General features: G+C 36.4%; 1 protein-coding gene across 1 annotated transcript; it reads right to left on the bottom strand.

Annotated features, from left to right (window-relative positions):
- Positions 1 to 7715: 7715 nt before the first annotated feature.
- On the bottom strand, positions 7716 to 19773 carry LOC119232289 (cytosolic carboxypeptidase 1-like). Its single transcript, XM_037494270.2, has 2 exons — positions 19617 to 19773; positions 7716 to 7940 (listed from the first exon to the last, which is right to left on the bottom strand). Exons 1-2 carry the CDS (start codon positions 19742 to 19744, stop codon positions 7763 to 7765), a joined length of 306 nt encoding a protein of 101 aa, XP_037350167.1. The 5' UTR covers positions 19745 to 19773; the 3' UTR covers positions 7716 to 7762.
- Positions 19774 to 27815: the final 8042 nt, after the last annotated feature.

Genomic DNA, 27815 nt, shown 5'->3' on the forward strand with positions numbered 1-27815 from the left:
TTTTTTTTTTTTTTTTTTATTTTTTTTTTTTTTTTTTTTTTTTTTTTTTTATTAAAATTTATTTTTATTCCCCCTACAATTGCAAACGCCCCATTCTGACCCAATCCTCCCCCTCCCGCCCCCCACCCCCCAAAAAGTGTCTCTGGTTCATAAGTTTTTTGTTGATTTTGATTTTCACTTTCTTATATTCATTTTCCTGGTCCTTATTTAAGTTCTAGATTCCTGCTATGAGTGAGACCATCCGGTATTTTTCTTTTTCTTTTTGCTTATTTCGCTGAGCATGATCCCTTCCAGTGCCATCCATGTTGCTGCAAATTGCATGTGTTTATCTTTTTTGAATGCTGAGTAATATTCCATGGTATATATGTACCACATCTTCTTGATCCAGTCATCTATTTTTGGGCATTTGGGTTTTCCAAAGCTTAGCTATTGTAAACAGTGCTGCTATAAACATAGGAGTGCAGGTGCTCTTTGGAATTGATGTTCTGGTGTCTTTGGGTAAATACCTAGGAGTGGAATTGCTGGATCATATGGAAGCTCTATGTTTAGTAGGTCCAGAAATCTCCACACAGCTCTCCATAGTGGTTGGACCAGTTTGCACTCCCACCAACAGTGCACAAGAGTTCCTTTTTCTCCACATCCTCGCCAACATTTGTTGTTGCTAGTTTTTTTTTAATATGTGCCATTCTCACTGGTGTGAGATGGTATCTCATGGTAGTTTTGATTGCATTTCCCTGATTACAAGTGATGTTGAACATTTTTCCATATGTCTGTTGGCCATTTGCATTTCCTCTTCAGAGAAGTTTCTTTTAGCTCTTCTGCCCATTTTTTGACTGGATTATTTCTTGTTGTTGCTGAGTCTCATCAGCTCTTTGCAGATTTTTGTGATCAGTCCTTTATCATTAGTGTTGGGTGCAAAAATGTCTCCCAGTTGGTGGGTTTCTCTTTGTTTTGTTATTGTCTCTTTTGCTGTGCAGAAGCTCTTTAATTTGATGTAGTCCCAGCTGTTTATCTTTCTCTTTCACTATCACTGCTTTGGGTGATGTGTCTGTAAAGATGTCTTTGATGTGCAAATCCCGTAGGTTCGCCTATATTTCTTTCCTTCTATGTATTTTATGGTTTCAGGTCTTATGTCTAGTTCTTTAATCCATTTTGAGTTGATTTTTGTGTATGGTGTGAGGTAGTGGTCAAGCTTCATTCTTTTGCATGTAGCGACCCAGTTTTCCAGCACCATTTATTGAACAAACTTTCTTTGCTCCAATGCATAGTCTTTGCTCTTTGTCAAAGATTAGTTGACCATAAATCTGTGGTTTTATTTCTGGATTTTCTATTCGATTCCATTGGTCTGTATGTCTGTTCTTGTTCCAATACCATGCAGTTTTGATGATTATGGCTTTGTAGTATAGTTTGAAGTCTGGGAGTGTGATGCCTCCATTTCCTTCTTTTTTTCAGTAGAGCTTTGGCTATTCCGGGGTTTTTGGTGATTCCATATGAATTCATCAATAATTGTTCTATTTCTTTGAAGAATGCCATTGAGATTTTGATTGGAATAGCATTGAATCTGTATATTGCTTTTGGTAGGATGGCCATTTTAATAATGTTTATTCTTCCAATCCATGAGCAGGGGATGTCTTTCCATTTCTTTGTGTCTTCTTCTATTTCTTTTAACAGTGTTTATAGTTTTCTTTGTATAGGTCCTTACCTCTTTTGTTAGATTTATTCCCAAATATTTTGATTTTTTTTTGTTTCGATAATAAAAGGGGTGGTTTTTTTGATTTCTTCTTCTTCAGATTTATTGTTTGTGTATAGGAAGGCTACTGACTTTTGCGTGTTGATTTTGTATCCTGCCACTTTACTGAATTGATTGATGAGTTTGAATTAGTTTTTCTGTGGAGATTTTGGGGTTCTCTATGTATATTATCATATCATCTGCAAATAGTGATAGTTTGACTTCTTCTTTTCCTATTTGGATTCCATGGATGTCTTTCCTTGTCTTATTGCTCTGGCTAGGACTTCCAGTATTATATGAAAAAGCAGTGGTGAGAGTGGACATCCTTGTCTTGTTCCAGATCTTAATGGAATTGCTTTCAGCTTTTCACCATTGAGAATGATACTGGCTGTTGCTTGTCATAGATGGCCTTTATGATGTTGAGGTATGTTCCTTGTATCCAAGAATTTCAAGGGCTTTTATCATGAATGGGTGTTGCACTTTGTCGAAAGCTTTCTCAGCATCTATTGATATTATCATATGGTTTTTATATTTCTTTTTTGATGGTTGGATAACGTTGATTGATTTTCGGATGTTAAACCATCCTTGTGCCCTGGAATGAATCCAACTTGGTCGTGGTGAATTATCTTATGGATACATTCTTGGATTCTGATAGCTAAAATTTTATTGAGGATTTTTGCATCAGTGTTCATTAGGGAGATTGGCCTATAGTTTTCCTTTTTTGTGTTGTCCTTATTCGGTTTTGGTATTAGTGTAATATTGGCTTCATAGAACGTGTTTGTATTGTCCCTCCTTCTCAATTTTTTGGAAGAGTTTGTGAAGGATAGGCACTAATTTGTCTCTGAATGTTTGGTAGAATTCATTTGTAAATCCATCAGGTCCTGGGCTTTTGTTTTTGGGGAGGTTTTTAATTACCATTTCAATTTCGCTCCTTGTAATTGGTCTGTTTAGGTGTTCTATTTCTTCTTTATCTAGCTTTGGGTGATTGTAGAGTTGTAGAATTTGTCCATCTCCTCTAGATTGTTGAACTTGTTTCCATATAACTGTTCATAGTAGTTACTGATTATTCTTTTGATTTCTGCTGTGTCGTTGTGATTTCTCCTCTTTCATTTATGATTCTGTGTATTTGTGCTTTCTCCCTTTTTTCCTTGTGAGCCTGGCTAGGGGTTTGTCTATTTAATTTATTTTTCAAAGAACCAGCTCTTGGTTTCATTGATCTTTTGGATTGTTTTTTTAGTTTCAATTTCATTTATTTCTGCTTTGGTTTTATTATTCTTTTCTTCTACTGGTTCTGGGGTTTTTTTGTTGTTCTTTTCTAGATCTTTGAGCTTCGAGATTAGGTTGTTTCTTTGAGTTCTTTCTTGTTTTTTGATGTGAGCTTCTATTGCTATATATTTTCCTCTATTACTGCTTTTGCTGCATCCCATACATTTAGGATATTGGTGTCCTCCTTGTCATTCAATTCAAAGAATTTTTTTATTTCTTCTTTGATCTCCTCGTTAGTCCAGTGGTCTTCCAGTAGTGTGGCTTTTAATCTCCATGAGGTAGGATAGTTCCTTGCCTTCTTTTTATGATTTATTTCTAGTTTGATGCCTTCGTGGTCAGAAAAGATGGTTGGTATGATTTCAATCTTGGTGTATCTGTTGATGTTTGTCTGTGCCCCAGTATGTGATCGATCCTGGAGAATGATCCGTGTGCGCTTGAGAAAAATGTGTACTCCGTTTTTTTTGGGTTTAGTGTTCTATAGATGTCTGTTAAGCCCAAATGCTCTAGGTCCTTATTTAGAGCTTTAGTTTCTTTACTTATTTTTTGTCTTGTTGATCTATCCATTGTTGATAGTGGTGTGTTGAAGTCTCCCACTACATATGTGTTTCTCTGATGTCTGTTTTCAGAGAGGACAACAGTTGTCTGATAATTTTGGTGCTCTTTCGTTTGGTGAGTAATGTTAATGAGTGTTATTTCTTCTTGAAGTATTGTCCCCAATCATAATGTAGTGACCATTGGGGTCTCTTTTTATTTTTTTGAGTTTGAAGTCTGTTTTATCTGATATAGTATAGCTGTTCCTGCTTTCTTTTTTGGCCCATTTGCTTGTAGGATTGTTTCCCATCCTTTGACTTTGAGCCTATTTTTATCTTTTGTAGCTAAATGTGTTTCCTGGAGACAGCAAAAGGTTGGGTTTGTTTTTAATCCAGGCTGCAACTCTGTGTCTTTTTATTGAAGAGTTTAGTCCATTTACATTTAGAGTTAATATTGATATGTTAGCATCTGTATTTGCCATTATGTTTGTCTTTCCTTTGATTTTATTTATTTATTCTTTTAATAACTTTTTTTTTTTTTGGTCTTCTTTCGTTGTTATTCGTCCCTCTGAGGTTCTGGCTTTAGGATTCCTTGTAGTATTTTTGGAGTGGGGGTTAGTCGCAATGAAATTCCGGAGTTTCTCTTGTCTGGGAAGGTCCATATTCTTTCTTCATGGAGGAAAGAGAGCTTGCGGATAGAGTATCTTGGTTGGCATCTGTTTCTTGGAGTCTGTTGACTATGTCCTCCACTCTCTCCTTGCCCGTAGTGTTTCTTCAGAGAAGTCTGATGTCAGCCTGATTGGTTTTCTTTGAATGTTATCTGTTTCTTCCCTCTTGTCAGCTTCATTATTTTTTCCTTGTCCTGATTCTTGGGAGCTTACTATTATGTGTCTTGCTGTGTTTTTCCTTTCGTCGTGGAAGTTTGGTGTTCTTCTTGCTTCTTGTATATCAATTTTCAGCTCCTTCTTCTCATTTGGGAAGTTCTCTTCAATTATATCCATGAATATTTCTCTGTTCCTACATCTCTCTCCTCTCCTTCTGGAATCCTATAACTCTTATATTTCCTTTCCTCATGGAGTCAGATAGTTCCCGAAGTCTTTCTCATTCTTTTCCTTCGTACTTCTCTTTCCTTTTCTGTTTTGGTTCTTTTTATTTCTGTGTCTTCAAGATTACTTATTCGTTCTTCCATTTCATCTATTCTGCTTTCATTGCTTTTCCCAGAGTTCTTTAGTTCCTCATTAATTCTTTGATCTCCTGCATTTCTCTTACTTCCCTCTTTAGGGACTCAATTTCCTTCTTCTGATCTATCACTTTTTAATCATGGCAATTTAAATTCTCTTTCTGGAAGGCTCAGAAGTTTCTTTCCAAGTTGCTGTCGTTGCAATCTGGAGTGGTTTTCTTTTGTGGTGTGCTTCTTTCTTGAGGAGTTTTTAGGTTGCGTGTGGTTCTTCTACTCCCTACTGTCTGTTTTCTAATTTGTCGTATGCGTTGGGACACTGTGTTGCTCGACTGACTGACATCTTGGGAACTTCTCCGCTCCCCTCTGGCTCTTCCAGGAGCCATCTCTGTCTTCTGGGGGCTTCTGCTGGTTTTTAGGCAGTTTTTACTGAAGAATCCTGTTCTCAAAATGGCGAAGCGGGATGCAGTCCCTGCGCCTCCGGTTTCAGGCACACTCTTCTGCGCACCCGGTCTGCCCCCGGACGTGGGTGCCTGCTCCTCTGTGGGCTCAGACTGCTGGTCGGAAGGGGCCTGGCGTGGAATAACTTCCCGGCTGGCCACTGGGTCCTCCAGAAACCTTCTGCCCTTTTCAAGCGGACTTAAAATGTCCTGTTTTATAGGGTGTTAGTGACTTTTTTTTTTCCTGGTCGCTAGGTGGCGCCAGAGATCTCTCCTATTGTCCTTGGGGGGCTGTTTTTCGCCTCCCCCCACCCCGTGGGACAGAGAACAGAGCGGGAATGGTAGGGTACACCTCAACAGCTTTGGGGTGCTGTGTTCTGCTTGTGCCCACCGTCGTGGAGAAACCACGCCCCGAATTTTCGTGCCCCGGTCTCCAGTTCAAAGCCTTCCGTTCCAGGACGCGGGCTGTAGCCCAGTTCAGTGGCGCGGGAATGGCGCCTTTGCACCCGCTCCCAGTGCCTGGGCGCCTGGTTCCTGCTTACTCAGGGAGGGACCTTCACCTCAGTGAGGACCTCCGTGCGTCTCCCCGCAAGCCTAGTCGTCTCCCCGCAGCCTAGGTCGCAGGCGCGGGGACCTGGGCAGCCGCGATCCGGTCTGCACTTGCTTTCAAGCGCGCCAGGCGCGCCGCGTTCCCGCGCAGCTACCGGCAGCCCGGGCTGTGTGCGCGTCTCCCGGGTCTTTGTTCTTCTCTAATGGCGCCCGAGCCGTTCGCTCACCGCCGCGGCGGATCCTGCAGGGTTCGCCTCAGCTCCCGTTCACGGGTGTGGTGGCTGCAATAGTTCCTTTCCACTCCCCAGTCCCGCTTGCTGCGTGTTTGTTCTTGTTGGCAGTTTTGGTTTGTTGTTTCCTCCTCTCTGCGGTCGGAGAGTGCCGCCTCTGTGGGCGGGGAGGAGCAGGGTTCTTAATTATAGTCACTTTAACTTCTAATTTTATGAGAACCAAGAAAAATTCATATAAGGACATGCTGCCTCCATAATCTACTCTCTGGGAAAAAAACTAAATATGGAATTATTTATGTGTAAAAATATTATAATTTTATAATTATAAATTATTAAATATACTGCTAATGTATCCAATCTTTTGTAAATTAGATCACTACACATTTAGGACTAGCTCAATTTTACAATTTATTTAATCTTTATTTCCTAAATTTAATAAGTATTAGGCTATCTCAGGTATGTAGTTCTTCTGACACCAAAAAGCAGCTACAATAGATGAAATGCTTCAAATAATACAACAAAAATTATTGATTTGGAAAATGCAAAAAACTTAAATACATTTCTTTTCATTTATTTTATCATTTCCTTTCAATTATTACAGGTTTAAAAAACACAGAATATTCTAATCAGGAACACATGAAAAAGAATGTGCCAAAATCTAAGTACCTGAGTCCTGGTAAGAATCTGTTTATGAGGACTCTTTTTGGATTTGTTTTGTAAAACAGAAACTAAGTTGTTAAAGCACGTAACCAAGCTCATTAGATTCATTCTGTACTACTTGAAGACAAAGCCCATCCTGTAGCAGGAAAGCTTAAACTCAGGAAGATGTCACAACAAGAACATGCTTCAATTTACTGCAGTCATCTTAGGACTTGGATACGGCATCAGCATGTTCTACATGATTTCATTCAGTAGTCTAATAACATAGCACTGTTCAGGAAATGCTAAATAAAACATAATATACAAATACATATTTAACATTAGAATACATCCCTCAGTGCATTGTAAAACTTCTTACACTCACTGCAGTGATACAAGATCGGTACTCCATGAGAAACACGTCTAGAAAAAGAGCTATTCAAATAGATCTTTAATGGTAGGCTGAGGTAAACCTACACCATAAAAAAACTTAATACTGGTCAATCAAGCGCTATATTTTTTCCCAAAATGTTATCAATGTGTTCAAGATAATGGATTTTTATTATGTTCTCACAAAGATTCTCTAAACCAAATAATCTGAGCTGGTTAAAAAGGATAACGAAATAAATGCAATATTTAATATATAGCTTTTATTTGTTTAATTTGGTAAATATAGAATGTAATGGTTTCAAGGCAAACTCTGTATTATTTCAGCCACAACTCAACAATTGACATGATTCTGAGGAACAGTCTTATATTCAATATCTACCCACCCCTACACAGACACATCTATAGAAATCCATGTACATATATATTACTTTTTAACAACTCAGAATTTTCAACAAATCTAGAATTTAGGTTTATAGTCTCACACACTTCAAGATTATCCATTTGATGTAGGGTATAACCCTAAGGAGATAAAAATTCATGCAATGATACTCAGGGTTTTTTTTTTTTTTTTAAGTATATCCAATATTTGATAATTCAATGCCATATAAAGTGCACTGAATATCTAAAATAAAACAAGTGCCAATTTTATCATGAATTAATAATATATTTATTGACTTGAAACCAAACAGGCCCAAGTTACTTTTTGTTTTTCTGAGTCAGTTCTCTATAAACTCATTTCTTTCAATCTTCCTGTGTAATAAAACCAAGATATTTCATTTCTTCTTTGTAGTTAACAAGAGATGGCAGAGGGCTCAAGGTAAATATGTTCTTGAAAATTCAGAATCAGAAAGTACTTCTTCTTGAGCAGAAGGTTCATAGTCTCCTGCATTTTCAGGCAATTCAATATCTAACTCATCATTACTTTCTGCACTGTAATCAACTTCTTCAAGGAATCGAGGTTCATCTTCATCCAGAACATAAGTGGTAGGGCTGTAGCCAAAGCATACAGAACATACAAAACACAATTAGATTTTAAGGTTCTAATAAAAGATTTTGCCATCCTGAATTAAGTTGGATGCAAGCATAATATAACATAGCCTGTTTTAACTTTAAAAATGTTATCCAAATGAACAAGAGATGTTTAATAGTTGAAACCTCCTTGCATGTGTAAGAAGTAAAATAAAATGCTAATTTTTAATTATAAGAGTGTCAGTATACATCATACAATCACAAAAAAACAATGAACTTGCTTATTCAATAACTTCTTTGAAGGATTAATTTGCAGGCTATTAAGATTTATTTTTGATGATATAAACTAGACTTTGGTAGTGATCATGATGTAGTATATACAGATGTTGAATTGCATTATGGTATACCTGAAACTTACATAAAATTATTAATCAATGTACCCTCATTAAAATGTATTTTAAAAAAGATTCATTTTTAAAGTCCTATTTTAATCATATAAATCAAGTAACATAACTTCAACAGGCTTTAGAAGAAACTGACTGTTCACTTGGTTCCTCAGTAATGCACTGAAATCACTTATTCTAAGTCTATAAAATGATTATTGCCATAGGAACAGCTCCTATACCCATCCTCAGTTTCTATCAGTCAATAAAAATGAAAACAAGTGAACACTCCACACCCAGATTAACTGCTTTCCCTTGGGACAGAGAATAAGCTATTTGCCTAAAAGCACTAAGTGCTTCTAAATATTTGATTAGGTAGGCTGTTTGAGATGAAGAGAACCTTTCCACTGGGGTCTGCACAGACCCTTTCCTCTTCAGAAAACAATACAATATTCTGAGTTTTCCCCATTTGGAAGATTTTACACACACACAACCACACACACACCATGTCACAGAAACACTATGAAAACATTTCACTATATACATTTCTTTTACCAGAACTACCTTACTACATATAGATACATATTTGTTTATAACCTAACTGCTTCTAAAAGGGTTTTTCCCATAGCTAATGTAATTAAAACTATAAAATCAGACAATGGGTAGGAATCAACAATCTATTAAAATGACCCAACAAGGGAATGTCATTAGACACCTAAAATAAAAGAACTCCTGCTGCTAAACACTAATTCAGTTGAAATATCTGGAAGGTGGGAAAGGCAAGTTAGTGAATTCCATGGTTCTAATGTTCTGAGAAAGTAAAACTCATCTGGTAAGAGTATCTTTTTTTCTAGAACTGTTTTAATTTTGCTCACTAAAAGAATAAAAAATATAGTGCAACCTACCTGGATCTTATATAGCAAAATTCCGACTAAAAGTTCAGAGCTTGTACTATGATAGACTAGTCTTGAGAGATCAAGCTGAGCAGCTTGGAGGAATGTGTGAGACTTCACAACATTTCTAACACTCATAAGAAAACTTTCACAGCATTCCACCGTGCAACAAAAATATTTATCATTGAATCTGTTGGGTCTTTTGTAAAAAGATTAAAAGAAAAGATTATTTGCTTTTATAAAAATGACTATTATTCTCTTTTTAAAATAATAATTCAGACCTCCTTATTGATCTTGATGTTTCAAATTCTCAGGGTTGGTCCCAGTGATTCATAAGATAGATAGAAGACTAGCAGAAGCAATGGCAGACTAAAGAAAAAAGTAACGGGAGAAAAAAGGAAAGACAAGTCTTCTCTTGCTATGTATTTCCTCCTAGAGACTGTCATAAGAAGAAGAATAAATCATAAAATGCAAAGGAGGACAGAGCTAGCTCAAAAGTCATGCACTGTCCAGGGGCCTGGAAACCAATCTGGACTGGGGAGATTGGCTCTACAGTGAGGAAGCAGTGGCCAGTGTTGGTAGATACCCAGCAGCATCACAGGGTTAGCCTCCTCTAATAAGTAGTAAGAGCACAACATCTATGTAGACCAATAAAAACAGACTGGCATAAGTCAAATTGGTTGCAGGGAGTTCAATCACTACACTGGACTCAGAGCAAGAATCTAGATCTACATGGAAAGCTGATTACTAGAAATTAATTAATTTGAACCAAGGAAAGGTTTAAAGGAAAATACCTAGAGTTTTAAGCTGTAAAACAAAAGGAAAACAAAAAGAGGGAAGTATGATTGAGGAGCAACAAAGATGTCTAGGATCAAGCCAAAAAAGCTTATAGACAGCAGGGAGACTGAGCAATGCTGGTATCAGATGCTCATATGTACTTTAAGATAGACCACAACCAGGAAGTCGAATTCTGGAAATGAAAGGTGGGTGGGGGGAACCTATAATGAGGAATGTCCATGACTCTGAATCCAAAAGTTTTTCCTGGATACAGCAAATGACTTGATCCTGTCAGTTTCTGATCTTGGTTCATTCCTATGATGACTGTGATAAGAACTCCACTCCTGTCCTGGCATTATCCATACTGAAAACCAGGAATGAACCATTTTCATACCCTTATTTCATTCCTGTAATCCACAATGTCTCTTAATTCTGAAGATCTAAGAAAACTATGTTCTAGGCCCAACTTAATCAAGATCTACACTACAGGGGCCACCAGTGCTAGCTCAGAGTGCACAAAGGATGAGGAAGTGAGGATTGAGGAGGCTATGGAGGGTGAAGTGGGAGGTGGGCAGAGAAGGAAACAAGGGGAGATGTCAGTGGATCCACATTTAGGGGAATACTGAGATAGACAAAAGGAAAGAAGGAAAATTCTTAACCCCATCACTCCACAGAAAGAAGCCTTCTGCTATTCTACTTTCCATTCTCCCATCCTTTTTTTCTACCTCTCTCTGCTGCACTAAACGGTGGTGGCAATTCTGAGACTCCATTTTTCTGGTTGGCTTCATTTTTCTCTGTCCTTCCTGAGTATAGATCTTGAGTGTCTCAAAAAATAGGTGTTTGGGCCTCCCCTGGTGGCACAGGCAGTTGAGCGCTGCGCTGTGAAGCTGTCTGCAGTCTCTGCAGCGCCAGCTCGATCCCGGCCATCTGGCAAGGGTCCCACATGGCGCAGCAGACCTCTCCTGTCTCGCCCGTTGCTCCCCTCAGCAGTGCATTTCATTAGTCTGCCTGTTCTGTTCCCCACTCTGTCTCTGGTGAATCCTCTCACCCTCCCATGCATCTGGCCTGTACCCAGTTCCTATATAAATAAATAAATCTTTAAAAAAAAATAAAAATAGGTGTTTATGAAAATGCTCTCTTGGCCAACAGCTCTTGTTTACATGCTCTCTTTGAACGATGGCTTTTAATTTGTATTCTCATCATTTCGAAATTCAAAACTTCTAGCCCCAACTTCTCCCATGAACTTCTCCTGCATGTCAATGGATTTGCTATCTGCACACAGCTAGCTGACATGTACCTGAAATGTAGCATGAGCTCAGCTGAACTTGTCGTTTTGCCTCCGAAGTCAGGTCTTCCTGTGGCATTCTCAACAATTCACTCAGGGTGTCATGAAGTCAAAATTCTCAGCAAGTGAGTCCTGCCAGTCACCTCTGGACCACTTCTTTGCTCACACTTCACAAGTCCTCACCAACATTGTTTCCTCTATTTAGAGGATGTATCCATCTTTTTTCTCCTAATGACTCACATTTCTTTCAAACCACAGTTCAGGCTCACCTTCAAATATTCCTCTTTAAAGTCCATATTGGGATAAGTGCCCTTTCCCTATGTTCTCTCACTACTTTGCACAAACATTCTATCTGATCTCTTCTTGTGTATAGTTGAAACCATTAGACTCACTCATCTTTAGTACCTCCTGTCAGTTCCCAAGTACCTGACACATTACAAGCCTTCAATTAGTTTGCTGACTCTATGAGAAGCCACGAGGTTGACAAGAGCATCAATTTTTTTTAATATCCCCATCCTATTGATTACTTCAGTAAATATCTTAAGGCACTACCCAATGAGGGCAATCAGTTTTACTTATAATAATAATTCCAACATATGTTTTTAACATTTTACATCTTAGAAAGTACATTCATATAATCTCACAATAAACTTCACTGAAGTAAAAGACTTTAAGGTAATTTGCCATGCAGCTATAATTAATCCTTATACATCAATATATAGGAATTCAAATATTATTTCTATTACAAAAAAAGCCTAATTGTTAAATTATTTAGCATCACCATTACTTTGTTTTTCCACCAATAATTCCTTGTTCCCCTCATTTCATTCAAGTAAGTTTACTCTTTTGCCCTACCTTTGCTTCATTCTCCAATGGCTATCCTAAACACATCTGCCTTAATGCCTTTCTAGTTTAGATTTTAATTCTTAGGATAAAGGTGACTAAGTAAAAAGCAGTTCAACAAGAAACATTTCATCTTTTTTTTTTTTTTTTAAGATTTATTTATTTATTTATACAAGCACTGGGTACAGTCAGAAGTGCGGGAGGGTGAGAGAATTCACCAGAGCCAGAGCGGGGAGCAGAGCAGGCAGAATGACGAAATACACTGCTGAGGGAGCAGCGGACAGCAGGAGAGGTCTGCGCGCCATGTGGGACCCTCACCCGGCAGCCGGGATCAAACCGGCGCTGCAGAGGCTGCGGGCAGCCTCGCAACCCAGCGCTCAACTGCTGCACCACCAGGGAGGCCCAAGAAACATTTCATCTTAAAGAGCATTTTAGTCCAAAAGCAAATCCTCTGCCTGTCACTTCAAGAAAAATGTCAAAATCTTTGCCCAAAGTGTCTTCTCATAATATGCATGCATGGAAATCCTCTCCTGTATGGTGTCACTATGATGCAGGAAAGGTTTATGATTCTAACTGATTTCTAATAAGAACAGAAAAATCTTTACATTCAGACTCAGAAATTTTTCTGGCTATGCACACGTTGAACTATTAGGCCCTTACATAAAACTAAGCCTAAAAAATTCCCCATCTCTCTCTCTCAAAAAATGTATACCACCTACTGCCAAAAGAGATGATTTGACATCTGAGATACCAGAATGTAAATCTCCAGCTCTGTTCCCTATGTAAGCATGAAAGAAGGAAAACACTGTATAGAGTCAGAAATTCTGGGTTTGTGATTCTGGGTTGTGTGGTCTTAAGCAAGTCACTCTCTCTGAGTTCCAGTTTTCCCAAATGTAAAGCAGAGATAACAATATCAACCCCAGTACATCACAAAGTTGGATCAAATCAGGTAGTAAATATAAATGCTATTTATAAACTATTAAGCTATACAAACATAAAATGTTATTAGATATTAATAAAACTTCCCTTATTAAAGAAAACAGTAAATCAATCTTTCTCATTTACTGAAGAGCTCAGACAATGGGCTGCCCCAAACAGTGGAACCAAATATGCTGCCTTACCTCTAACCTTCCACTCTTCTACAATTTGGACACTAATTTACATGTTTTAAGACAGCAAAATAAAGCTATAATGGGCAAGAATTTCTGGAACTGATGCACAAAAAGAAAAATATTTCCAGATTATCAGCAATTTGTGACTTGCTGATTGTGTCTTTTGTAAGTTCTAAGGTGAAAGAAAATCTTTATCTGAGCAGATATAAGAGGATACTTTACTTAATTTGATTCCTATCTTGTAAGAGATAAAGCATCTACTAAATATCACAAAGTAAACAAAATTATTTATAGAAAATACAAAAAAGTTTTGTTATTCTTTAAGCAAGCACAGTGCTTGCACAACACACACACACACACACACACACACACACACACACACACATGCACAGAACTCATATATGGAATACCTATACAAAAATGTATCTATTTAAAAAAAGAAACAAAGTTGTTAGTTCACTGATAGTTTTGAAAAAAGTTAAGTAGATGTCTTTAGGAAAAAGTGACTGGAATTAACTAATAACTGCAACTTAATTTGCTATTGTTGTAATAAAAACCTTCCTTATTTATAATGAAAGTTAAATGGCTAAATTCCCAAATAAAACAGTGTCAAAAATGAAAACAGTGCATTTTAATAATTCTGCTTATTCATTTGGAGAATACAATATATAATGAAGAAACAGGGAAAATTTTGTTAGACCTGATCCTGATACCTGGTTCTGTTGAAAACTAAGACATTGAGTAAATTCATCTGTGTCTTGGTTACATACATACATGAGGGAATTAAAATACCATCCTTCTCAGTAAAGAAAAGAATCTCTGAGATAATTAAACTTAACAGCAATTCATAATGGGCATGTGTGTCGGGGGTCCCATGACCACCCACTACAGTGACTGGCTAGGAAGAATTTCAGGATTCAACATACAGTTGTATTCACAGGTATGACTTATTACAGTGAAAGGATACACAGTAAAATCAACCAAGAGAAAAGGTGCATGGGGCAAAATCCAGAGGAAACCAAGGCCAAGCAAGGGCAGCTGCTAAGAGGCAGAGAAGTCATCAGAGCTTTCAGCAATTTCAAAGGACTGGAGGCAAAAATGGAGTTCAGAGCTGCCAAGTTTCCTGAAAGAAGGGAGTTGCAGAGATGTGACCCCAACAGTTTTCCCCTAGAGACATCTGACAAATTCTGAAACTACAGTGTAAGAGGTTAAAAAGCAAAGCAGAAAGCAGCAAAACAAATAAAACAGAATATAAGCAATGGGATTTTTGGCAGTCGTATGGTACACAAAGAAGAGAAGCCCCACAACTTAAATATGACCTCTGAATGGAGGCCTACCACTTAGAAAGGGGATAGGGGCTGAGCAAGGATCTTGCAAACCCAACTCAAGTCAGCTCCATCCCACACTAAATTAGGGAGATCTGCCCTACTCTACGGCCTGCCAGAAGACCCACTGAATCTTCTTTGAAGAAATAATGTATTCTTCCTTATTCTGATATACTATATTCTTATTTTGAAGTCTCACATAGACATTTATGTGAGAGAAATAATTTCACATTTCCAGGAGGCTATCAAAAATACAACACATAAATATCTATAAATATGTACAGTCATCCAATTCCTTGTACAGCTAACTCTAACTCAATACATATCTGGACTCAATGATAAGGACCATATCCTTCTCTCATGATGTCTCAAGGCTTTCATTATAATCAAATCTGGCCTGGAAGTTGAAGAGCTCACTCATATCAGCATCAAACTTATTTTCCTAGATGATTTCAATCTCCTCTGTATAAGCATTTCATCTGCTAAGCACAAACACAAATGGGTCACTTTTAGTTAAAAGCAACTATAATTTTCAGAAGACAAGAAGTTGTGATATAATCTTCCATTACCTGGCATGATTTATATGCCTATAAAATACCCCAATAGCAATTATAACAGTAAGAATTTTCTACACAGCAGCAATAAATGACTCTTAAAAATGCAAACCAGTTTCAAGTGTGTGCATCACAGCCACTAAAAAGGAAGATCTTTTTTAAAAAATTAACCTTATTAAATAGTAAACCATACATCGAAAAAAAAAAGCACGTTAATACCAAGAAGCTTTACTACATGGCTAGGAATTAGATATCATTGTTCACATTTGGTCACAAATGATCCATACTGACAGAGACTCCTTGACCAAACTTGTAGAGCTCTTCTGATTCTCTTTCTGACTATGTCCTGACCTGGGGATCTTCTTTAATCCAGTGGCTCTGCCTGCTAAATCCTTCTTAGTTTTAGTGAGAATCCTGCTGAGTCAGTTTATAAAAAATCCCTGATCACCCTGACCTGCTTTCAACAAAATTCTGTCAGGCTGGTTTAGCCAGAATCTTCCTTACCCCTCATATTTCCTCCAAGCAACTCTCCATCCACCAATGCTGCACTATTCATCTTGACTATAATTCCCTGCTTTTCCTCATTATATTTGGATTTGAGCCCAATCTCTCTCCTTTATTGCAAAAGCCCAGTGTAGTGGTCCTCCTGAATAAAACCTGCCTCCCCAGTCTTTAACAAATGTCATGAATAATTTTTTCTGTAACAATATTAATTTAATTCGCTCAGAAGAAAAAGTTCCTAAATATTTATGAGCACTAGCTTTACATAGAAAAGTAGAATAATAGCTTCTATTTCCTTCTAGTGTTAATGGTCTATCGCAATCATTATCTTTGTACTACTTTGCCAACAACTTCTAGTAAGTCTTTCCTACAGTGCTAGGAACAAGCATAGAGTCATTAACCAAGAAATAGTATGCGTCAACTGATCTACTGACCTGTACTCATTTTCTAAACCTTATTAGAAATGCACTCTTTCTTTACCACATCAAACTAGATTTTCTAAAAATATTAACACCAAAGATAACTAACAATAAACATAAAGCTTTCTCCAGCTTAAGTCCTAATTTATTTTATTAGTTGCATTAAGAAGAATTTATCATCAAATTTCCTAATGTCCATGCTATATGCACCAAAAGAAACTGAATACTGATATACATTTTACAACACAGATGAGCCTCGAAAACAAGCTAAGTGAAAGAAGTCAGGCACAAAAGGTCACAGATTCTATGACTGCATTTATTTAAAATATGCAGACTCGATAGATCCATAAGGGCAGAAAGCAGATTAGTGGTTGCCAGAGGCTGGGAATAACTACGTAGTTTATATGAGGGCCCTCTTCAGGAATGAGTAAAAAAAGTTTTGGAACTAGACAGGATGGTTGTACAGTATTGTGAGTGTACTAAACACCATTAAATTATTCATCTTAAAAAGCCTAATTTTGTGATGTGTGCATTTCATTTCAATGAAAAAAAGAAGTTCAAATAGCGTTTGAGTATAAGATAATAATCAGGCTTCATTTAAACATGGGTGGGTTGGTTGGATGGTTTGTTCGTTTGTTTATTATGGCAAAACACTGTTCAGAGTTTGGTATTTTTCAACCTCACTTTCTTGTGATGTTTTCAACATACTCAAACTTCAAATACTTCTTCCATATGCCCAATATCCTGAAATTTAACCACCACTGCAATATCCTGATGGGAAGAATTACTAAATGTGTTATCTGTCTCATTCTCAAATCCTTTAAATGAGGGTTACTGAGAAGGCTGTTTAATAGTTCAGGCGACAGATATAATAAAAGCACTTTTTGCTAAGCACAAAAATACTATATAGCTGTAAATTTTTATAAGAGTCCTAGCTTTGACCTAAAGGAAACACCCTCTAAGAAAAGACATAATGCAGACTTAGTGTTGTATCAGATGGAATTTTTATTATATAACAAATACAACTGGGTACAATTAAAATGATTTATGTGTGGTAATTTCCAATGAATGCTGTGGGAATATAAAACATAATTCATTTTCAACTACAGGCTTCACTAAAAAGGAAGTTCTAGAACTTTTGGTAAGCATAGTGATCTCAAAAGCCCCCGTGATGACAGAAAAAGAATAACCTTTTTTTTTTAAGGATAAATCTGTAGGAAAAAGAAAACTGGAGTGGAGCTAATAGTAAAGAAGAGATAACAACACAATATTGGAAGGTGGCAGCATATAGATGAAACTGAGGGCACTGAGTTCCAATTTTCTTTACTTTGCTAAGTGGCTATCATAGAAGAAGCAGTGGGGGGAAGGGTGAATGCTCATTTCCATTGCAAAATCCAATTTCCACTCCAGGAATTGAAGATATTGTCTATCTATAAAGAATGGATTTCAGGGTAGAATGAAAAGCAGAACAATTGGTTTAAAGGTTTTTGTAAAAAGCTATTATTCCTTTTAATCTTATTCTGGGCGTTCCCTGTTTTAGAAAAGTACATGCTTTGAGGTCCTTATTACCCCTGCCATAAAGACAGAACAATGACAGATTAAAAAAAAAATGAAAATTAGGAAAGACACACATGCATAGAGAAACAAGACAAACATCTCCTTGGAAGACAAGAAAAACAGGAACATAAAAATCAGCCGAAGTTCTCCTGAACTCCAAGTGAAGGCAACAAGCAGGGAGCTAAAATCAGACTCATGAGATCTAGCAACTACACTTTAGAAAGGTTGGAAAACTAAGGACGAAACTTCTGCCTAAAACTAAAGATTTTATAAGTTGCAATTACTAAGTCAGAAGACAGAGCATCATAGAACCTTCAAGAACTCAATGACTTGCACAATATCACTGAAGATGGGAAGTGGGAAATGCTAATGTAAGACTTAAATAGCGCTAGTATAACTAATAAAACCTTGGAATGGAGCCTTGAGAAGGCACAGCAAAGGAAACCATCAACACAATGAAAAGATACCCTATGGAATGGGAAAAATATTGCAAACCTGGATGGCATAGCCTGCTACACACTAGGCATATGGTGTAACCACTGCCGTATATGTGGTCTATTGTTGACAGAAATGTCATTAAGTGATGCAGGACTATATACAGTGTAATATTATTTGGCTTTAGAAAGGAAATCCTTATATATGCCACAACATTGGTGAACCTGGAGGACATTATCTAAGTAATATAAGCCAAACAACAGCAATATTACATAATGTCACTTACATGTGAAATCTTAATAAAAAAATAAAATAAGTTCAAACTTATAGAAACAGAGAGTAGAAAGGTGAGTGCCAGGGTACAAAGTATCAGACATAAGGTAAAGATGGTCTGAGGAAGGAATGTATTATATGGTGACTACAGTTAATAACACTGGATTATATAATTCAAAGTTGCTAAGAGCAGAAAAACACTCAGATACACACACAAAAAAATAAGGATGTGAGGATTAGATGGATTATGTTAATAGGAAAAAACCTTCACAATGTAGATATATACACATAAATATATAACAAATTATCACAAAGTGTGCTTTAAATGTCTTAAAATCTCATTTGTAAATTCTACCTCAATAAGATGTGGGGAGGAGATGGGCGGGAAATGGATGAATTAACAGGACACTTCTAAATATCAGTGAAAACAACTGGCAATCTTTATATTTATTTCCATTACTGCTTAGCAAGTACTTTAAAGGATAATGAATTCAGGTGACCACTGTCTAAATTATCACCTTATAAAGAACAGAAGTTCCAATTAATGTTTTACTACATTTAAAACAGTCTATCTGACCTATTCTGTTCTGATCTCTGAATGAAATATGAAATGAAAATGTAAACTCCCTAGCAAAAAAGAAAGAAAATATAACCCCCCAAAACCCAAAAAAACTGCTAAATTGACATATATAGTAGAGCATGCAATAAATTAACAGATTCGATGACATAAACAACAAAAATGATTAAGGTTCTAAAAAAATGGAGGTATTCTTATTCATATATATCAAACTACAAAATGCTAAGCTGTGGTATTATGATTAAGGACCATGACACTGAATTATCTGTGAGCCTGTTACTGATCAACTTTTATTCATACTGAATTTTAAGAGCAAAAGATATTTAGAAGAATATTAGGCAGCTAAATTCCCAAAGGAATTCTGAATTAACTGTTTCTTGTATATGTGATCAAAAGGGTACTGGACAGCACCCAATGTGTAGACACCAATAAAATTTTTTCTGAAGTAAGAAACCTGACTCCAAACCCTCTCAATCTAGGTATTTTCTGATATAAGTATTGTTGCCCACATTGCTTATTTTTGGATTAAAAGTCATTAAAAAATCACTAAAAACAGCATTCAAAGTATAAGAATATTTCATCAAAATCACATCCAAATACCAACATTAAAAAAGGAAGAATATTATCACAATATGGAACAAACATGTGTAAACAGATAAATTAATTCTAAAAATACTCTTTCCTGCTAAAGTCTCGGTGATGTTCCTCTGCTCCAAAGTATTGAATACTACAATGTAGTAACAGAATAAAAGAAATATCTTACCTAGTTACTTTGCAGCTCGATTCAATCAAATCATTTTCAAAGTCAAGCAGGCTAGAAGGCAGATTATATTCTAGTGGGGATGTCAGTCTTTTCAAACGCAAGAGACCAACACAAAATTTTGCCCCCATCTCTTCCAATTCTCTAGTACCAATCTGTAAACCCTAGAAATAAAGCAACATTATACACAAAAGTAGGACACTTGCTATCCTCTGGCTATATATAATTAAAATTAAATGGAATTTATAACAGTATCAATAAAATTAAAAGGTTGTTACTTTGTATGGAACTAGGACACAATAAGCACAATGCCTTAACAGTATTAAGGTTATTCTAGTCACAAAGGAAAACTGTCTTAAAAACATTTCTACAGTGTCTATTCTCATTCACAATATGTGCAACTTATTTTCAGCAATACACTGGAGAGAAAAAAAAAACTTTGAGGTTATATTACTCTTGGAGTTCACATGTAAAGTTATATTTTCACAAGCTCTTGCTTTCATTTCTTATAATCTACAACACTGGATGCCAATGTTGAAATATTATACTGCTAACTATCAAGGTTTGAATTTGTATACTTGAACAATGGACTGTAAATTAAGACACTGCCTATGTAATTTTCAGATAAAAGTGAATCTCTAAAATAAAAGAAATCCTTCCACCACCAAGTTTCAGATGTGGATGACAGCAGACTTCAGTTAGAGAAGGCACTGTGAAAACAGTTTTTCAATGGCCAAACTGAAAACACCGGATAACTAAACACATAAACTGTAAAAACTGTTATCCTACACAAAGCACATGCCTTTATAATAAAAGGATTAATTGATTAGTTTATCCATTTCCCATCTATTCTATGAAATGTGACCTGATTTTATCAGATCATTTGTCTTCTTGATATAAAAACTTTAGAAAGGTTATGCCTGTTTCTGAATTAATTCATGGCAAATAAAAATAAAGAACAATCACAGTTTAAAATACAGTAACATAATAAATTTCTTGAGGGTGAAGAAAACTATTTCTCAAAATATTATTAGACACACACAACTTATTAGTTAACACAATTCTGAAAATTATATGTTGTGTTCAGGAGAGTGAGTAGCCGATGGAAGTATTTGGGATCACTGCACTTTCCATTCATTTTGCTGTGAATTCAAAACTGCTCTAAAAACAAAAGTTTATAGATCAAAAAAACTAAAGCATGTACATTCTACGATCAAAGAATTGTCTTTAGACATTAAAAAAAACACTTCGTTCAGGAAGACACGTCTCACTATAAAAGTTCTCAATGTAACAATGAAATCATGTAAAAGAGAAATAAGTATTTGTTATCCATCTTATTTTAAAAAGCTTTTTGGTAAGAATTTTTTATAAAACTGGTCTAATGTGCTTCAAAATATATTTTACCTATTTTGTAAAATGTGTATTTTTCATTGATCAAATTTATTAAAACACAAAAGGAACCCAAAAAATCCAATGAAAGTCTACCAGTAGAATCCAAATACAGTAAGAATGCACTACTGTTAGATGCCATACAGGAGACCTCAAGGGCGAAGCCAATCTCAACTCCCCTATCCACTCCTCACCCCAGCCTCAGGGGCTAGTTTCACAGACACTGATGCTTTAAGATGCCTTCTACAACAGGATTGCATAAAGCATCTCATTAAAAAGTAATTAACATCCTGTTTCCACATATCACATAGCCCAAGATTTTTTCCCCCAGGAGTCACCTATGGTCTCATGCAAAAATGATTCTCAAGCTTTTTCCCATCCCACAAACTTTGGAAAAGTTATCCACTGAAGCAATGACTACAGATTGGAGGCTGGAGTGGTGTTCATGCTACATTGTATTTCTCACCATCATCATGTCCTTGGTAGACAGACTAGAAGTTACTGGTTTTTTTGTTGTTGTTGTTTTTATTTTTATATTCCCCATATAATTGCAACTCCCTGATTTTGACCCCAATCCCTCCTTTTCCCGCCCCCCCCCCCCGTGTGTCTCTGGTTCATAGTTGTTTGTTGATTTTGATTTTTTTCTTTCTTATAGTTATTCTTTTTTCCTGGTCCCTTATTCAGGTTTTCTAGATTCCTACTATGAGTGAGACCATCCGGTATTTTTCTTTTTCTTTCTGGCTTATTTCGCTGAGCATGATCCCTTCCAGCTCCATCCATGTTGCTGCAAACTGCTTATGTTTATCTTTGAAGTTACTGTTTTAACAAGATTTGCGGAGAATTCAAAAGATATTATACTTTGGATGAATACCATATTATGGGCAATCTAAAATTCAGGTAAGAGTCAAATCAATGGCAATACTGGAATTTCATTAAGTTCTACTCTATTAGGCCACAAAGTTTGAATGTCAATTGCAGAATCTATAGAATTTGCCTCCATGTGTTACAGTCTGAAAACATCAATATTTAGGCTCTCCACTTTTGTAGAGCAATTGTAATACCTTTATATTTTTAATGCAAACCAATTAGAAGAGTTTATCTCTTTTCAATGTTAAAACCATCTTATCTTTATGTGAGGTATATGAAAATCACTATTAGATTAAGTTTCCTCTTTTTCCAACAGAGCACATGGAATAATTAGCGTGACACCTGAAAATCTTTCTGTGGGTAGGCAGGTTTGCTGTAATTTATGTAGGCATAGTTCATTGACCATTAATTACTAAAACATTAAAATTAAAGCTCACTTAACATTTTATAAGACTCTAATTTCAAAAGTAAAGTTTATTTTTTAACTTTTTTTTTTTTTTGCAAAGGAAGTCAGTAATTTTTTTTCTTTTTTTTAAACAGTGTTTGCTTCCCAATACCCCCTCAGGTTGAGTCCCCATAGAATTTCTTTCCCCAAGGCACCCGTGCACCATCGCCACAGTCTGCTGTGCTCTTCCCTCCCTCCCTTTGATCCCTCTCCCTTCTCCTCCACTGCAGTATGTCTCCGGTTTATAATTGTCTATTCTTGCTTTGTTGTGTTCAAAAGTAAAGTTTAAACTGAGGTTGTTTCCAATAAAAACCTATGGCACCAAAGAAAAACAGTCTTAGTAAAGAAAAATAATTTAGTGAAGAGACTGCATTTAAAAGTCTCTCTCTCTCTCTTTCTCTCTCTCTCTCTCTCCCCCCCCCTCTCTCATACAAACACACACACACACACACATAAATCTAAATATTAAAACTTTGGCAATATCTAAGTGGGATGCTGCCAATTCATGAATCATTGAATAAAGCTAATTAGATCTCTAAATTTGTGAGTTTTGTTTTTAAATAGTTTGGTAGAGAGACAGAATCCAAAGCAAATTTCCAGGGCATTCAGTTACATGAGAAACATAGGGATGGTGCCCTCAAACTGAGGACAGCATGTAAGTTCCTCACAATTTGAGTTCAGCTCTTTGCCTCTAGCTCCTGATCTAACAGGCTTTTTTGCCCTGGGCTTAGAGTGAGTATGGCCTTTGCCCTTGGTTTAGGTCTGGTACCTTTCCTGTTTCTGGGTCAGTCCTATTTACTAGAGTCTGCTGGTTTAATTCACATTAGGAATTGTTGGAGATACCAACCGGGTTGGGTTGAGCCCAACTAGGTCCAAACTAAACTGAGAGGTCCAGGTTTAAGAGTGTATTTTTCCATAAAAAGGGAGGTTCCAAGTTCCTTGCCCCACCTACGGAAGGGTGGAGCTGAGTGGTAAGGAGACTTGTAGAGAGACTTGAGAGAAAAACTTGGAGGAGGGACAGGGAGCAGAGGGACATTGTGAAGAAGCCATGATTGCTTCTAGGCCTTGGACTTGCACTAGGGACATGGGGGACATGGAAGGAGACACTTGGAAAAGACATAGGTGAGACCCAAGGAGAAACTGACAATGGCAGCATTTATCTTGACTTGTACTTTGATTGTGCTTCCTTTCCTTCCAGACTTGTCTGGGGCCTTCTGCCTCTTTCCTATAGCTCCCCACCAGAAAGTGTCTTGGACATGTGCTAAGCTTTTGGGCCTTAGTAGCCCCACTTTGGGCCAACCATTAGCTGGCATTTACCCATGAGGGGATGAGTAACTTTGGGTGCTTCATTTGAAAACTATTATCCTTTCTTCTCTTCTATTGCATACTAATTCTATTAAAATTCTTTTTTATTGAAGGTCTGATGCACTATGTTTTGTCTTTATGTGGTAGATACAGAACCTATTTAGAACATGCAAGGTTTAAGAACTCCCACCCCTTAGTTTGCCCACTAACACAGGGCTAGCTAACTGGGTTAAACTAAGTTCAAGGTGGACTGGACTGAAGTCAAGGTTAGCCAACAGAAGTCAGACAAAGTTAGAGATAGTCTGGGCTACATTTATGGTAAAGGTAAATATTCCAGATTGGACTAGGTCTGATTTAGTCAGCAGCTTTACTCTGGCTTCTGTGTGGGAACTGTAGAGAATTATAGTTCTCTGCTATTTGGAGTCCTTCCCCAGATTCCATGTTAGGAACTGTTGGTGGCCGTGGCAGTTCTCACTTTGCTTGGAATCAGTCTACAAACCCCATTTTCAGGAGTCTTTGATTCAGTCTATCCCCATTTCTTACTTGGTTACTTCTGGGTTTCACAGTTCCATTTTTCAGATATTGTTGGGGTACATGCACATAAGATAAAAGTAACTGCTAAGAAAATCTTGGAAACCAAAGAGTTGAGGTGGAGTTTAGGAATTAAGTTTAGGAATTAGTCTGGCTTTAATAAAAATCAAGGTTAGCTAACATTAATGGGATCCTGTATCTCTAAGGAGTTGAGTACTCCTATGTTGAAGAACTGTAATCCAGGAAATAGCAGTTATCTAGAAAAATGGCAAGATCTGGATGAAAATAACATAAAATTAGAGTGACCATTATGGGGAACACTCCATTAGGAAAAGCTTTATCTAAGAAGTGCACTTTGAAAGTAAGAGTTCCCATATTACTGAAAGATTCACAGCAAAAAGCTAATGAAAAATTAAAGACATAAAAATTACCTAAAACAGGATCGAACTGACAGGACTCCTACAAAGTTCCCTGTACTTTTTTCCTGAGTATTTACATTTTCGATTTCGAAGAGACTATATGATTGTAAAAATGAAGACTTTCAGGCCTCCCTGGTAGTGCAAGGGGTAAGTATCACACTATGAAGCAATTCACAGCCTCTGCAGCACGAGTTGGATCCCTGGCTGGCCAGGGAGGGAGCAACCCACATGGTGCAGCAGACCTCTCCTGTCTCGCCCGCTGCTCCTGTCAGCAGTGTACTTCGGTCCGTCTGCCTGTTCTGTTCCCCCCTCTGTCTTTGGTGAATTCTCTCAACCCCCATGCCTCTGGCCTGTACCCCAGCTCGTATATGCATAAATAAATAAATCTTTAAAAAAAAAAAAAAAAGACTTCCAAATGGCCCCTCCCAGGACTCAAGAATTCTCTAGTAAACTGCTATCAATAATCCCTTTAAACAGTCAAGGGAAAAATAAAATTAAAATTCTTAGAAAACCTTGCCAAAGTCCAGGAGAACTGGCAGGAGCAGCTCTTTGAAGCTGCTCTATGAAAATAACTCTCAGGTGGGGAGTTTCAATACATGGCTAGTCAGAAATTCGTGTAGAAATACTCACTGTTCCAGATAAGAGGTAAAGAAAAATATTTCAACATCCTTCATGAATGAATCCACAGACTTTTTCAGTGCTTTAGTGATGTAAATTTTCTGCCCCCACCTTCCTTAGAAACTAGGCCAATTTTTGAAATTCCAAATAGAGAAATTTTTTTCATCAGAAGAAAAAAGGAATTATCTGAAAAATGGGCTAATAAAAATTCTTTAAATGTCCTCCCCAACTGTTAGTTTTAAGAGAGCTTTAATTTTTAATTCAATTGGCCCAGATGTAAACACTTAATAGAAATTAAATTTTCCTTAAAAAAATCAATTTTTCATAAAACTGAGCTGAATGTACTTTTTAAAAGTTAGAATAGTTATTGGTAAATAAAAGTTAAGGCTGTTGGTTTAACAAAATAGGCAGTTTCAGAACTGATAAGACAAGCCATTTAATGTTACCTGAGTTTTTTAATCAAATGAGCTCATGTTATCTTTACTATTGCATAATTTTCCAGCTAGATTTAAATACATATAAATGGAAAAAAAACTTTCAGGCAAATGCTTTGGTGATAATTGAATTTATGGTCTTGAAATTAGTTTTCAAAGGTTTTTTTTTTTTTTTTTTTCTGTTTGTTTTGTAATTTACACCCATACAGAATTTTCTAAGGCAAGTTAAATAATGGAAATTCACTGGACATCTAAATCACTTAAATCATTTTCAATTAAAATAAAATACTAAAACATTTAATACTTAACATAAGTGTATTTACTTTTGGCTTCTTATTACAAAGAAACTAAAGATATTTGTGACATTTGCCAATCTAATGAATGCTGGCATATCAGACAATATGCCATCATTTGCTTCTCAGTTTCCAGTAGGAATTGAGGTCTGTAAAGGTTAAGAATTCTAATTAATGTATGTAATTAAAGCTACTAGAAATAGTAAGAGAAAGAAAGAAATTTTTTATAAAGTGAGGTTGGTTATTTAAATTAGAGAACAAAATGTGAGTACGAAAGAGAAGTTATAAGAGGTTTGCAGAAGCAGAATCTCAGCAAAGAAATCTTACGTGTCATAAAGTTGGAAAAGATTTTAAAAAATTGCTATAGGTTTTTAAGAATAAAATTAATAGCAACAGTATATTTATATAAAACTAATGGTCTCAATTTTCTTTCATCTGTTAAATGGGCAATCTGTTATCCGCTCTGGATAAGATAGGAAAGGTTTTTCTCTACCTTTAAAGCAAGGATGTTATTACATTATCAAAATAATTTCATGTGCTTTAATTTCATGTCATTTTAAAAGTTAAGCTTGTCTGTGTCCAAGTAAGCATCTAGATTTGTCTTTGAAATCTTTCATTATTCTTTGTTTACATGGATGATTAATCATTGTTTAATAATAAATCTGTGAATCCTTTGGGTCCAGTATCCAAAATCTTTTGAATTTTTGACAAACTTTCCAAGTCCAAATTCTAATGAAGTCTTTTTGACCTTAAAATTGAGAATTTCCAGGGCCTCCCTGGTGGCACAGGCGGTAGAGCACAGTGCTGTGAAGCTGTCTGCAGCCTCTACAGTGCAGGTTCGATCCTGGCTGGCCAGGGAGCTACCCACATGGTGTGGCAGACCTCTCCTGTCTTGCCTGCTGCTCCCCTCAGTCAGTCTGCCTGTTCTGTTTCCCACTCTGTCTCTGGTGAGTCCTCTCCCCCTTCTGTACATCTGGCCTATACCCCGGTTCTTGTATAAATAAATAAATCTTTGAAAAAAAAAAAAACTGAGAATTTCCAAACCCCTGGAACTTCCTATAAGATTTATTTTCTCTTTAGGAAGAGAGATATTAAAGTAATTAGGCTTATTCAATATGTAAAATTACATGAGGAACAGCTAAGTCTTCTTTACGTTGTATTTGTACAGGGATCAATTTAAGTGTTCTAGGAATTATATGAAATTCTAAAAGTCGTAGATGTCCTAGTATAATGTTACAACACCTCACTTTATCTTAAAATGTCACAGAACAATGATATTCTCATCAATTGCATTTAACGAACTCTCATCAGATCTTGGTCATCCTTAAGACTTTTGTCATTTGGAAATAGAGATTATTTTGGTAAAGGTGTTCCTATACCTTTCCTTTAATTTCCTTCAAGGAAATTCTGCATGATAAGAACCCTCTCACTCCCCAAAGGAAGGTGGGTTTGCCTAAAATAATCTTTTCTTTTGCTTATAACCATATCCTACCCTCTTCTGTCTATAAATACCCTCCATTTTGTATAACCTTTTGCAGCATCTAGAGTAGATGCTATAGGATTCATGAAACATTTTAAAAAGCCAATGGTTCTCTTAAAAAAACTTTATAAACAAATGTAATGCATATATCATTAAAAGCATAGATATACTTCTATTCAATAAATTAAAATAATAAAAGTTTTGTTTATAATGTACTACTTACACAATTCATTATAAATTACTCATCAACATATAAAAGTATACTACAAGGTTCTCCTTAAAAATTATGAATATAAATACATTCAACCAAGATTTCATTAGGATCTTTGCTTTAGAGACATTAAGAAAAAAAAAGCTGTTCTTAAATTGTATGAGACTCAATACCATTATTGCAAATCACATTAACTCAATATAATAGAAG

Source organism: Talpa occidentalis, unplaced genomic scaffold (genome assembly GCF_014898055.3).
Source record: "Talpa occidentalis isolate TD23 unplaced genomic scaffold, MPIMG_talOcc4v2.1 talOcc4.7, whole genome shotgun sequence".
NCBI lineage: Eukaryota > Metazoa > Chordata > Mammalia > Eulipotyphla > Talpidae > Talpa > Talpa occidentalis.

Bases quoted from the DNA above. Each gene is read 5' to 3' on its own strand.
- LOC119232289 (XM_037494270.2), bottom strand. From the start codon at position 19,744: ATGGGGGCAAAATTTTGTGTTGGTCTCTTGCGTTTGAAAAGACTGACA. The intron at 7,941-19,616 runs GTAAGATATTTC...CTTTGGCTACAG, and splicing joins TCGAGCTGCAAAGTAACTAG to CCCTACCACTTATGTTCTGG.